This window comes from Plectropomus leopardus, chromosome 1, assembly GCF_008729295.1.
Source record: "Plectropomus leopardus isolate mb chromosome 1, YSFRI_Pleo_2.0, whole genome shotgun sequence".
Lineage (NCBI taxonomy): Eukaryota > Metazoa > Chordata > Actinopteri > Perciformes > Serranidae > Plectropomus > Plectropomus leopardus.
Window position 1 is genome coordinate 20,786,156 of NC_056463.1, and position 13,385 is coordinate 20,799,540.

The window sequence follows — 13,385 nt, forward strand, 5'->3', positions numbered from 1 at the left end:
CTCACTTGATTCTACTTTTTAAAAAAAAATAATTAATAGATCTGACGTGCATAGTGATATGAAAAACATCGAAAAAAAACAACTTAGCTGAGAGCTCCAGGAGCAGATAACAGTTATGATGGACACGTCTACGTACCAATAATTCCTCAAAGGTACCTATCAGTCTTTGATGAGGCCTCACCCGAAAACCCGAAAATATGAGTCATAAATAGCTAACTATTAGGTATATTTTGAAGTGTGGTTGTATGAGGTGCACATCCACCCTCAGTTTGGAGAAGCAGGCAGGAGTGCTGTTTATTCTCCCTTCATTACGTGTCTTTAACATACACACACACACTTACTGTTTTAAAGACCTGTGATGTAGAATGCTGAAGGATACAAAGAGTAAAAATTTGACTTTGTGTAAAACACAAATCGGGCGTGTCATTCTGTTGTCTTCTGTTTCAGTTACAAAACATCTGAACTTAAACTTGAATGTGAAGAAGAGGAGCTGGAGCCGTGGCAGAAACACACTTTACTTGTTCACTTTAAAGAAGAGAGTGATGTTGGAGAGTTGAGTATGTTGCTCCAAATTATTAATGAACATGTAATGTTCACCTTGTTGGTCTAATATTGATAATATATCATGATATTGATATTAGAGTGATGTTTGAAAACACAGAAGATGTTTCGTTGATGGTTTGTATTGTCACCTAAAATGTTTTTTTCACTAAAGTGAACGTGCATCCTGTTGAAATGTCTGATTTGGTCTTTTTGTGTGATCTTACAGGTGTTGACCAAACTGATTGTAAACCAGATCCTTCATCTCTGCAGAGCTGTGCAGCTGGTCGGCTCACTCTAACACCTGAGGACTGCGCTGTCGTCCACACTGCTGAGGGGCATCAAATCAGCAACAGCCCCGTGTCCTTATCTAGTGTCCAGAGTCCTGAAGTATCATCTAACAAACTGCAGTCAGACCAGTCCAACTCACAGACCCTCTCTGCACCTTTTTCTGCACCATGCTTTACAGTTATTAAAGTTGAATCAACTGAAACGTGAGACAATGAAAAATAAACTTTAGTATACCAACTATTATAATGGGCAAGTTCACAGGTTGTTTTAATTACACGCAGTTTGTTGTTTAACATTAATGTGTCATGCAGATAATAAACACATTTCTGTGACTCTGTTGGCTCTTTAAGCCAGTCTGCACACACCACCTGTTACCTCATTTTCTGACAACAAATTAAAAAAAAAAAAAAACATTTTCTAATTTCCTTAAAACTTTACCAGCCAGTTAGTTACATTCTGAGTCAAAGGTACAAGTTGGGTTTTTTTGTAATATAATGTACAGTGAAAATAAATTCTTAAATCAAAACTTCTTTCATGTGCTTCATTGAAATGAGTATTACAAGTTCACAGCTTCTCTGTATCAGTGGTTCCCAACTGGTAGGTGGCAGGTCCATTGTGAATGGGCTGCAAGTGATGTGTGAATGAGTCAGGTTTGGAAAAACCCCATTCATTTTAAGTATATAGTGAATTTCAGCCACAGAGCTTTCCTTTTGAAGCACTGTTTCCTGCTGTCAGCAACTTAGTTATTGCCCTTTTCTCTATATTATGTGGTCTATCCACGCGCTGCACCTTTGAAGTGTTTTTATGCTACTAATCTTATATAATAATATGCTTTTTTAAAGTAATTGCACATAAATCTTGAAATATGTTTTATTTTATTGTGCCCACATGTATACATTTTCTTAAACAGATTGAATATATGTGTCTCAGGTATGGACCTTTAACTAATGATTAAGGACACAAACTGACCTCGGGGTTGGCATGTACATATATATATTTATATATATATATATTATATATATATATATATATATAATATATATATATATATAGATATATATATATACTATATATATATATATATTATATATATATAGTCCAGCGCCTCTGTGGTTGAGAAAAATGAAAGACAAGATGGACTGAGCAAATGATACTAAGAGGGAAATATAAGATAAGGATAATTTTTATATATATATATATATATATATATATATATATATGTGTGTGTGTGTGTGTGTGTGTGTGTGTGTATATATATATATATATGTATGTATGTATGTATGTATGTATGTATGTATATGTATATATATACAGAGAGAGAGAGATAGATAGATAGATAGATAGATAGATAGATAGATAGATAGATAGATAGAGAACATCTGCAGGAGGGACCAGGAAGTACTACAGATACACAGAGGAAGTGATGCAGAGAAATGATTGGTCCCTACAGTCGGGTGCACTTCCGCTGCTGTCAGCTAGCTTTACTCTTTCCTCCGGTCTTGGAGGAGTAGCGCCGCCAATATCTGAACCCTGTCCTCCTCGGACCAGTGACCAGAGACCAGAGACCCAGCTCTGCCCTGAGACCCAGAGGCTGAGAGGTAGGCAGAGACACAAGCCCGGTGCCCCAGACCCCTGACTGTAGATAATGCGGACATGCTAACGGAGCCAGCTGGGCCGAGCATGGAAAACAGGTGTTGTGTCGAGTTGTGCCTGCTGGGATTTACACGCACCCCGCGGGAGCGCGCACAGTGTAAAGCGGAAACTACCTGACATTGAAACGATTTCTACGGTAAAATATAGCTGTTTAAAAACGAAATAATCCTCATTGTGGAGGGTATCAATGATGTAAATGAACTGCTGTCTAACGGTATAGTTTATGAACGTTTAAGGTCATCAAGTATTTATCAGTAGTAGCATTTCCTTGATACGATCAAACAAAACTTAAAATAACTATATATACAGTACTGTGTGCAAGCATTTTTAGGCCACAGTAACCATTGCTATTTCAGCAAGGTTATAGTGGTCATGCGTATTAAATTCTCAGCAGTCTCTTTACTAAAATGCAACCACAACATACAGGGAAAATGCATCAAATATTTAAAAAAAAAAAACAACTTTCAAATATAAATAATGTCTACATTAGGGGTCGTCAGATGATTGGCCTTTTTGGCCCATTTTGCTTATTATTTGTATCAGCATTTAATTTCAAATGATCACCAATATAATTAATTAATGGAAATTAATGGAAAAGTGTATGGATTAAAGTCAACCAACACCAGGGAAGACAATAAAGTGTTATCATGGGAGGAACTTTTACCTTGTAAAACCCCAGGGAGGCACTTTTTTTCATTCGCTTTTTACTTAAATTTTTTACTGAACTTTATGAAAAAAAAAGTTGCAGGAAACTTGATGTAGTTGATGTTGAAAGTTTCAGTTTTGAATAAAACAATTGCTAAAGGCATTTAAACAAAGTTTTGTGTTGGAGTTTGTTATTTTCCAAATTCTTAATTTGGACAAGTATTTTCATCTTTATTGTAAATGCATCGGTTCCAGATAGCAGTTAACAGTCTCATTAAGTACTAATAATCAGTATCTGTATTGTCCCTGAAAAATCAATATTGGTCGACCTCTATTCAGTATAGTGATATCAACTCTGTGTTGGCTTTATTATATTTTTGTAAATGAGCAATGATAAAGGCTAAAGATAAAAATCCAGTGCTACAGGTCTGCTAGTCTGTCTGTGTTTTATTTCTCCACCTGACTTTTTCTGTCTCCCTGTACAGCTCCAATGCCCAGTTGTGTTCCTGTCAGTCCCAGGACGTCTGTGGTAATGCACTATGTTTATGTTGAACAATTCATATTTAAGTTTTGGACCAAGCTGCATTGAGCAAATGGACCCTTTTTCAAATGCATCTTCATCTGCAAGTTTCTTTCTGTTTATGTTGCAGGGTGAAGATGGCTCATAGAGGTAAGTTTTACACTGTAATCTAGAAGCATTAGGCCATGGTGTATAATGAGAGAAATGGTATGATGTGCAAAAAATCCAGCCTTTCCTTCTTTTACTGATTTATTACTGACTAGCTTTTCTTTGTCTGTTGTTGCTCAACAAGAGAGAACAGAGATTCGTAAGGAGCAAAGGGAAACCTTGAAGTCCTTTTTTAAGGATGGGATGACACGTGTTGGTTCACCCTTAATATCAAGAGCTGCATCAGCTACTGGTTTGGAAACCTGTGTCATAGAAGTAAGCTTTGCTCCACTGCTGCACAATCTACATTTCCAATAAATACACACATCATTCTGTACTGCTTGTGTAAATTACAACTTGTGCAGTAAGTATTTTTGTTAAAATCCATTTTAATTGTTGTAATATTATTTCATTATTTTGTTTTCTCTCTTTCAGAATTGGATCGGAAACTACAGAAGGTCCTTCAAAGCTCCTTCTGAGCCGCGGCCCCCAAAGCCGAAGCTTCACACACGAGAGCTGTCACCATATAATCTTTTTTGCAGGGACCTCCTCAGAAACAAAGGTGAGAACTTCAAGGATTCTTTTGTTATACTAAAAGATTTCTTATTGTTTTACATTGTGGTCCTCTTTATATTAGAGGTTCACAAGGGTTTTTTAAAACTGATTTCAAGATATTCAGCAAATACTTCACACACTGAAGTGTCAGTGAGTTACAGAGAAATGGGTTTGTTGGACAGATTGTCTCTGTATGACGCAGGGCTGGGGGATTTATCGAATTTCATTTTGAGATTAGATTTTTGTAGATTAGATTACATTTTTTTGTCTGCCTCTGTAAAATTGTGTCTTTAGCCCCGCCCGAACATGGCAAAGCAAGCAAAGTTTATTTATATAGCACCTTTTACCATCACAAAGGGCTTTACAGTCAAATAAATAAAACAAAGATAAAACACCAGATAAAATATACAATGAGAACAGACATAAGTCCAAAACCCAAAAATACCACTTACTGCCTAAATGCCTGTCCAAACAGATGGCTCTTTAACTGCTTTTTAAAAGAGTCCACACAGTCCAAGGACCTTTAATTTATCGGGAGACTTTTCCAAAGATTAGAGGCTTCAAACTGAAAGACACAATCTGGTAAGAATGTAATAAGTTACATAACTATTTAATTAACTTCATCAAAGTTATAAAACTTATTACATTTGATTACATTTTTTTTTTTACAAATGTTTGTAACAGGGCAATCAAGGTGAAAAACAACTAGAAATGAAAGTGCACAAATGTTGCGCTTAAATTTGTCTTAACAGCTTTGCCGACGCACGTTGTCCAAAAATATGCCAAAAGAATGCATTCCCACACAGCAAAAAGATGTAAAGCAACAGAATGAATGTTTTTTATTTAACACATATATTTTTTTACTGAAAATATTTTTTTTCATAAGTAACACCTTTGTTATCCCCAACATTTTGATTAGTTACTCCAATTTACTTACACATTTTTTCTCAGCAGTTGTAACTTATTACAGTTACATTCATTTAATTGTTGTAACTTGTTACAAGTAACAACTTACTCCCCAACACTAATTGGTTTTTGTCTTCACATTTTTGTTAACCTCAAACTTTTATTGACACATTCATCCAATAAACATTATATATTTATAATAAAGTTGTAAAGCAGTATTTCATAATTGAAAGAAAATCATAATTAATAAAATTAAGAGGAAATAAAGAAACATAACATCAATAAAAAACTTAAGGGTCTGCTTAAAAGATGAAATTAAACTGAAATATCTAAATAATCATATATTTTTTGCCAATTTAAAAATTGATGTGTTTTAAATGTTTAGTTATTGTCAAGTATATTTTAAAATCAGTATCTCTAAATATAAAAGGAGGGTAGTGTTTGAGCCAAATCATTTTATTTATATAGTATTTTACTAAAATAATCAAATGAATTATTTAGTTTTCATCAGCTGAGAAGTTGTGATTTTTAAAAAAAAAAAAAATCTAATTAATCTAATTTTGTGAGTGTGACATTTTTTAAAAAAAATGTTTTGAAAATTACCTTGTAAGTCAAATCAAAAAATGAGGTGGCATGGAAACTAAACACATCTAAACACACATGTTCAATTGTTTCTCCTTCACGATGACAAAAAGTGCATCTGTTGTTTACATTTTTTAATAAAGATATATGTTAGCTTTAACCAGGGGTAGTACCAGGATCTCTTGATATGTTTATGTCTCTGTAGGGTCAAGAGAATGAGAGGAAAGTCACTACCTGAATAACTGAATTGCAGCGTAAACGTATTTTTTCAAATTTCACAATAACCAGGACATCAACAGTGGTTTTTTATTATTGTTATTTTATTTGTATTACATTTATGAAGCTGATGCCAACCAAAGAAAACAAAAGCAAGTCTTCATAGTTGGGGTTCCTTTTAAATAACTGTGATCTCAACATTGACAAAAATAATCTTTATATTAAGTTCTGCTATAACCAAGCAGCCCTAGTACAAATGTACTTAAAAACAGAGATATAGACTCTAAAGTGTTAAATTTTCTCTCTCTTCTTTTTTCTCAGGCACACTGAATGATATTAAGGGCAGGTGGTCCACATTAGGGGAACAGGAGAAGCAGAAATACTTTGAAGAAGCAGCAGCACTGAGGGCACAGGGGCAGACAGAGCACCTCAGCCCTGAGATGAGGGACCTCAAATTAAAAAGCACCTGAAGCAGCTAAAATTTGAGGTTTGGAATGAAGCTTCATTTGCCCTGGCATTAGTGGTATGAATATAGTATTAATATAAAGATGATTGATATGTAATGTGATCAGAACACTGTGACAGACCATTGGAGTATTAATGATAATATAAATATAATCATTATTAATATTAGTTCATAATTTGAAATTAATTCATCCAAAACAAATATTCCAGCTGATTTTTAACAGGTGCGGTATATTAAATTAAGTCATCCAGTGATCTGCATACTCAAAGCATGTAATGAGCAATTATTTAACATGAGAAGGAAAGGATAAGAGGCACTTAATCGCAACATTATATAATATATAATGTATAATATTATAATATTAATAATGTTTTTCACTAAACTTTTTACAGAGGTTGCCTAGCCACGTTATCAATTGTTTCTTCGGTGTAACCAGTATGCTGAATTTTTAAATGTAGGTTTTGTCTTCTCTGTGTATAATACAATATTAATTATTTTTATGGTTGTCTTTTTTAAAATATTGTGTAGGTGTCTAAGCTTGAGGCTTTGGGTGTGGAAACGGCCATTTTGTCATTTGACCGCCAGAAGTCCAACCTAGAGGTATATCAGCTGAGCAGCAAAGGAGCGAAGGACACAGTGAATAACTTTGCACTATACTTCAAAGGTGATATTGCTTACATGAAAATCTGCTCAAATGGACTTATGCTCATCATTGTGCAAAGACGAGTCATACCGTTTTACGAAATGAATTGTTGTTGTCTGTTGTTTCATTTGCAGCCAGCTCTTTGGCTGCAGCAGCTCCTCAGCCTCAACACCAACACCAAAGAACAAGCCGCAACACCAAAGATCAAGTCAATGTTCTAGTTCAAAAAGTGCAGGATCTATTCAACCAAAAATACAGTAAGCATCTTTCCTAACACTTTTCTACTAATGTAAAGAAGTGTCTTAGACTAACCTTGATAACATAATATGCCTCCATGAATATTTAGCAATATTATCATCAATTTTATCATTTATGTGTCCAGCTAATTTATCAACCATAACATTAGGACACCCTAAAAATTCACATTTTTAAAGCTTGAACACTGGCCACAGGGTTCCCATAGTCATGGAAAACCTGGAAAAGTAATGGAATTTTAAAATCACATTTTCCAGGCCTGGTAAAGTTATGGAACCAGTGAAAATCATTGAAAGTCTTGGAAAATCATGGAAGTGTGTTGTGTGTAATAAATTAAATTACATTAATGTAAGCTAATTCTAAATGTATTTTCTGTAGCTGACGACCTAATGTGGGGTGGTTCGGCCAATTTTAAAGAAAACATGCATGTTTTCACATTCCACATGATTTTCAAATTTTCTACGGTCCTTGTACACATCAGATGGGATGCTGACATTATGTTTTTATAGAGTTGGAATCTTATATGTCTGAAAAACGCTCGCGCAAGTGGGACAAGGAAAAAAATTGCGTCCTTGAAAAGTCATGGGAAAGTTTCAAATTTTGTCCATGACAGTATGTGGGAACCTGTGGCTATTAACAGGAAGACAAAGTCAGAATTGTCAAACTGTGTAAAAGTGTACAACATGTCCATGCATGTGTGTGCCTGTGTCTTCCAGAGGAGGCTGGAGGTGCTGGAAGGCTCCCGTACCAGTCCCTGGTAAATCGAAGCATGGCCATAACAGTTGCTGGGCTGCCCAATGGCCTTACGTTCAAGAAGCCGTCTTTCTATGGAAGAAATCAGCTAGAAGCCATTTTGAAAGATGCCGAGCAGATTTCATTTGAAATATGTAAGTGATAATAACAGTGGTAGATGTGTTTCTGCATGTCTTTTGACTCTTTTTGAGAAAAATCAAAAACGAAATAATTTCACAGGCCCACATGTGAGCCGGGCCTTTGCAAACATCCAGAACAGCTTTATTGCATTTTGTCATAGATTCTGTATGAGTCGTCAGCACTTTGTTAGGGACATGACACTTTTCCTCAGCTGGACTTTTCATGATTATAGAGGAACACATTTTCTGAAGATGAGCTCGGTCTGCAGGAGTTTTAAGACCCTAATTGATTTTGAAGTCAGGTTGCATCACAGACATAAGGAAAAACTGTCCTGCTTGTGTTTTCCTCAGGCAACACAGGAAGACCAGTTATTTTTATTTGCTCATACTACGTAAGTTTTCCTTTTTTGCCCAAATATATCAGATGTAGCAAAATGCAACGCTGACACCGCTGAGGGGATTTTAGAAGACATGGATGCAGAAGGTATGCTTAGTTTTTACTTCATCTTTAAATATTTAACATTACACATAAGAGGTATTATTTACTAGACATGTAACTGTGGACATTTGACCTCATTAAAACAGCACATTTGACCATGGTACATATTATTGTATGATGCAAATGATATGACCAAATCTTCAGCTTTGTGCCATCTTCATATCACCAGACACTGCAGATGTTGTCCAGACAAGGTCTTTGGGAGAGATATTAAAGGCCATGTGTAAAAAAGGTATTTCTCTTTGTAATTTTAATACATTTTGAATTCCAGTTGTTGGTATTGCTTTAAGGAGCTGTATGTGACATTCAGAGCAAAATACGATTCTGAGTCTGAGCTGGTATTGTCTCCATATGGTTCCTAACAGGAAGGTAGCTGCGCGACCAGTTAGCAGCTAACGGTGTTACCTCAATAAACACTGCTAAGAAAGGCTGACAGTGCTGACAGAGCTAGCGCTGTGGGGGCATAGGGTGGGCACTGTGCTTCCATATTGCTGCCATCCAGATAACAGCAGTAACCACTGTATGAGCTACAGCAATTGGCTAGCCAGTGGGACACACTTGCAAGGATGCACATGCACTAACATGCCCTTGCAGCCTGACCTTCTGTCTACCACAACAACAAACAGAGAAAATTTGGGTTACAACCACATAGTGCATATAAAGATATCTTTATATACTATGGTTACAACATGCTGAGAGGTAGCATGAATTTGGTCTCTGCTCAGGACACCATTAGTCCATCATATCTTCACATAGCAAATAGTTGTTTGCTGCTATATTAAAGCTCTGAATGTAACATACAGCTCTTTAATAAATACAAATTCTGTTCTGAAATGTTGATTGAAATTTGACACTGAGAAAACCTCACAGGTTTGAATATTAAAATTATATCAAGTTGACATTCAGCAGCTTTTATAAGCTTTGTATTCTGCACATTTTACTCTGAGTAGAGTGTTGACATTCTTTATAATCTATATTTTAGTTTATAGCTTTCTTATGACTTTTATCAATATCTACTTATTTATAACTTTTATCTTATTTTTATTCTGATATTTGTCATTGATTGACTCCCACTGTTTTTGTCCTGTAGGGGAAATGAATTTCATTTTTCTTTATGTAAGAAAGTATATAATGAAAATGATAGTTATAAATCTTAAATCTATATCTGAGGAGCTAGTATCTATTTCAGTTATTTACCATAACAAATGACAATATAAATGTTGACAAATTGTTCTACCAGTTTGTAATTATTTCTGTTTTTAATTAAAAGGATTGTTATTCTGTTTTGTTTTATGTACTTTAGGTGCACAGCAGATGGAAGATGAGTCCTCAGAAACAGCCACTAATTTAGCCGTCATGATGACTGCAGGTTGATTGATTTCTTTATTTTCGTGTCATGCACATAATGTGCCCAGCCCTGATGGATTTATAAGATACCAAAATTACTGTTGCAGCAATCAAATATATCATCACATATCAATATATCACATATCATTTAATTACAGGGATTAAATAAATAAAGAAATAAATATTTCACAGCTCAGTCCTAAACAGAATATTCTGCCTTCTTTCCCAAGCTTCAACAAGAGAACAAAAAAAGTTTCCCTTCCTAAAACACAACTCAAGTTTTTCAGAATCATCCAGCCAAAAGAAGTCGACATAAACTAACGACATTTCAGTAAAAAGCAGAGTTCTCAAGTCGTCATACACAGGGCAACAAAACAAAAAGTGAATCTCATTCTCAATATCGCCCAAATCACACAACAAACAGAGTCCACTCCTCTGGAGTGGCATTAAACCTGTCGCTCTCCAGAGGTAACGATAGTGTACCGTTACTGTGCACACAGCAATCTTTGTGCTTTACTTAAATTATATTTCACATAGGGTTCTACATTATAACCATCCTTAATAAGACAATACGTTCTTAATTTTGGTTTGTACCATATATCAACAGACCATTTTTCTTTATACATGTGAAACATCTTGCTCCTTATCTCCCGAGTATCACAGCGTAATTTGTAACATATATGACATATTGAAGTCATTCAAGTAGTATAAAGATTTTAGCTCCTTCACCCAGGGATGACAAGGTATTTATTGTGGTATTCCATAGTACCAATCATTTATTTTTACTTTAACCCACTGACATTAATAACCTTTTTGTAAGGGAGATCTGGCTTGATTGACAGCAGCAAAGATAAAAAGAGTTTAGGGTTCCTGTTGCTTTTTTTTCAGACATATTTGTAGTTACTTTTTGATGGAAATGTTAAAACTGAGTCACTTAATGGCAGGCTGGTTAGTTTAGTTTAAATGGATATGGATATAGACTAATTACTTCCTCTCAGTGTGTGTACATGCTGATGCTCAGCTGAAACGTGGCAATGTCAGGTCCCTTTCGATCACTGTGTAGTTGTACATGTTTATAATGTCGTGTGAGTAATATGGTCAGTAATGACACAACAATGTGAAAAAGACGACAACACTAATGAGCCAGAAACTTCTTTTTTTTTCACTTTAAAGATCCTCTGAAGAAAATTAAGGCAAGGTTGAGGAGAAGTGAGAGGGAAGTTCTACCATCAAGGTAAGGCAGCATGTACAGACTATACATATTACAAGGGGAACTAAATATACTCAGCTATATCTGTTTACTTTTAATAAAAAGTTCTCATCAGCATGTGGTAATGTCCTCTCTGTAATTTGTCATTTTTAGTTTTGACGAGATGGAGGTCTCCACTGACGATGCTGAATGCAACAGTGTGAAGAACAGACTGTAATTTTATTTTTTATTATACAGGATGTATGTTGTGTCTTAATTTTTGCTTCTGTAGCTCATTTGGTTCTAATATTTTTTTTTTTGTTAATCTAACAGATCTGACTTGGATAGCGATATGGAAAACATAGAAGCAACTGATCTGGGTGCTCCAGGAGCAGATGTCAGCTGTGATGGAGATGTCTACGTACCAGTAATTCCTCAGAGGTACCTGTTTGACTTTGATGAGGCCTCATATTCAAGATATTGACATGAATTTTGTCTGCTCTAAATATATTAGATAAAACAAACTTGGTTTTTGTTTTACTTTCCCTTAACTTACATCTGTGTATTGGAGTTATAAAGATTTTATACTTGGTCTATAATCTTGACCTATTGGTCTATTGTTTCCTGTATTTCCTCCCATCTTTCACTTAGTTTTAGTCTAATGTCTTTGTATAGGGTTTTAGGCTGCACTGTCCAGAGCAACCCTCCTAATAAGACCCCCCTAAAGTGCTTTATATATATAGAGATTTTTTTTTTCTGCTACAGTTACAAAACATCTGAACTTAAACTTGAATGTGAAGAAGAGGAGCTGGAGCCGTGGCAGAAACACACTTTAACTGTTCACTTCAAAGAAGAGAATGATGTTGGAGAGTTGAGTATGTTGCACCAAAATAATAATGAACATGCTGGTGTTGAGGTTTTCAAGCATCTGAGTACTGTACGCCTCTAAAACGCCTAATACATTTTGGATTGAAACATGTCATTATGTATGCATTTCAAAAATAACCTGCTGCTTTTGGTTAAATATTGATAATTTATAATATTGTTGATAGTTGATTGATGTTTAAAAGGTGTTTCATTGATAGATTGATGACATACTGTAATGTTTAACTACTTGTCTGTCTGTATGCTGTTGAACATATTCTCACCAAAAATGTTAAATGTCTGATTTGGTCTTTTTGTGTGATCTTACAGATGTTGACCAAACTGATTGTAAACCAGATCCTTCATCTCTGCAGAGCTGTGCAGCTGGTCGGCTCACTCTAACACCTGAGGACTGCGCTGTCGTCCACACTGCTGAGGGGCATCAAATCAGCAACAGCCCCGTGTCCTTATCTAGTGTCCAGAGTCCTGAAGTATCATCTAACAAACTGCAGTCAGACCAGTCCAACTCACAGACCCCCTCTGCACCTTTTTCTGCACCATGCTTTACAGTTATTAAAGTTGAATCAACTGAAACGTGAAACAATCAGTAATAAATATTAGTTTACCAACAGTTATAATGGGTAAATTCACAAGTTGTCATAATTAAATGCAGTTATTTGTGCATATTCAATGCATAAACTAAGAAGATGTAGATAATTTGCACATCTGAGTGACTCTTTTGGCTCCTCTGGCATTATGACAGTCTGGAGAACGCTGCACAGAAACACCTATTACCTCATTTTCCAACTCCAAATATATGAAAACTCAGTTTTGTTAAAACTTTGGTACCTGTCAGTTACATTCCACGTGAAAAGTACATGTTTTGTTGTAATTTAATGTACAGTGAAATAAATTCTGAAATCAAAACCCACTTCAAGTGTTTCAGTGCTTAATATTCAGATAAATGGTATTGGTTCATATTTTCTCTTTGATACATTAAGCAGTATAGAAGTGTTTTCTACTGAGGGCTTGCTATATCTGTTAAATAAAAAAAACAAAAAACACCCTCTCTCCATCATGTAACCCGATGGCAATTTTTATTGACCAGTAATAATACTGGAGGAAACTAGTAAGGAAATTAGCCAAATTAAACAGAAAAAAAATAAGTATTGCTTTCTGAATAGAACTTGATAAA

General features: G+C 35.2%; 2 protein-coding genes across 3 annotated transcripts in view; both read left to right on the top strand.

The window, feature by feature from the left end:
* Positions 1–1,357, top strand: part of LOC121944469 — a 5,495-nt gene extending 4,138 nt beyond the window's left edge. The window contains exons 5-6 of one of the 2 annotated variants that reach the window (XM_042488270.1): positions 448–557; positions 770–1,357. In XM_042488270.1, coding sequence (XP_042344204.1) covers positions 448–557; positions 770–1,038 — 379 coding nt within the window. In that variant the 3' untranslated portion in view covers positions 1,039–1,357. The remainder of the gene's footprint in view (positions 1–447; positions 558–769) is intronic. The other variant, XM_042488279.1, reaches the window with a different exon arrangement.
* A 996-nt stretch (positions 1,358–2,353) lies between these two features.
* Positions 2,354–13,121, top strand: LOC121942948. The gene is given in 18 exon segments (XM_042486267.1): positions 2,354–2,429; positions 3,615–3,658; positions 3,780–3,799; positions 3,942–4,072; positions 4,232–4,358; positions 6,377–6,502; positions 6,505–6,542; positions 7,050–7,185; positions 7,299–7,421; positions 8,136–8,306; positions 8,716–8,775; positions 8,960–9,022; positions 10,094–10,159; positions 11,311–11,371; positions 11,501–11,560; positions 11,660–11,767; positions 12,092–12,201; positions 12,521–13,121. Coding segments are annotated over 16 exon segments (1,662 nt in total). The 5' UTR covers positions 2,354–2,429; positions 3,615–3,658; positions 3,780–3,786; the 3' UTR covers positions 12,790–13,121.
* Positions 13,122–13,385: the final 264 nt, after the last annotated feature.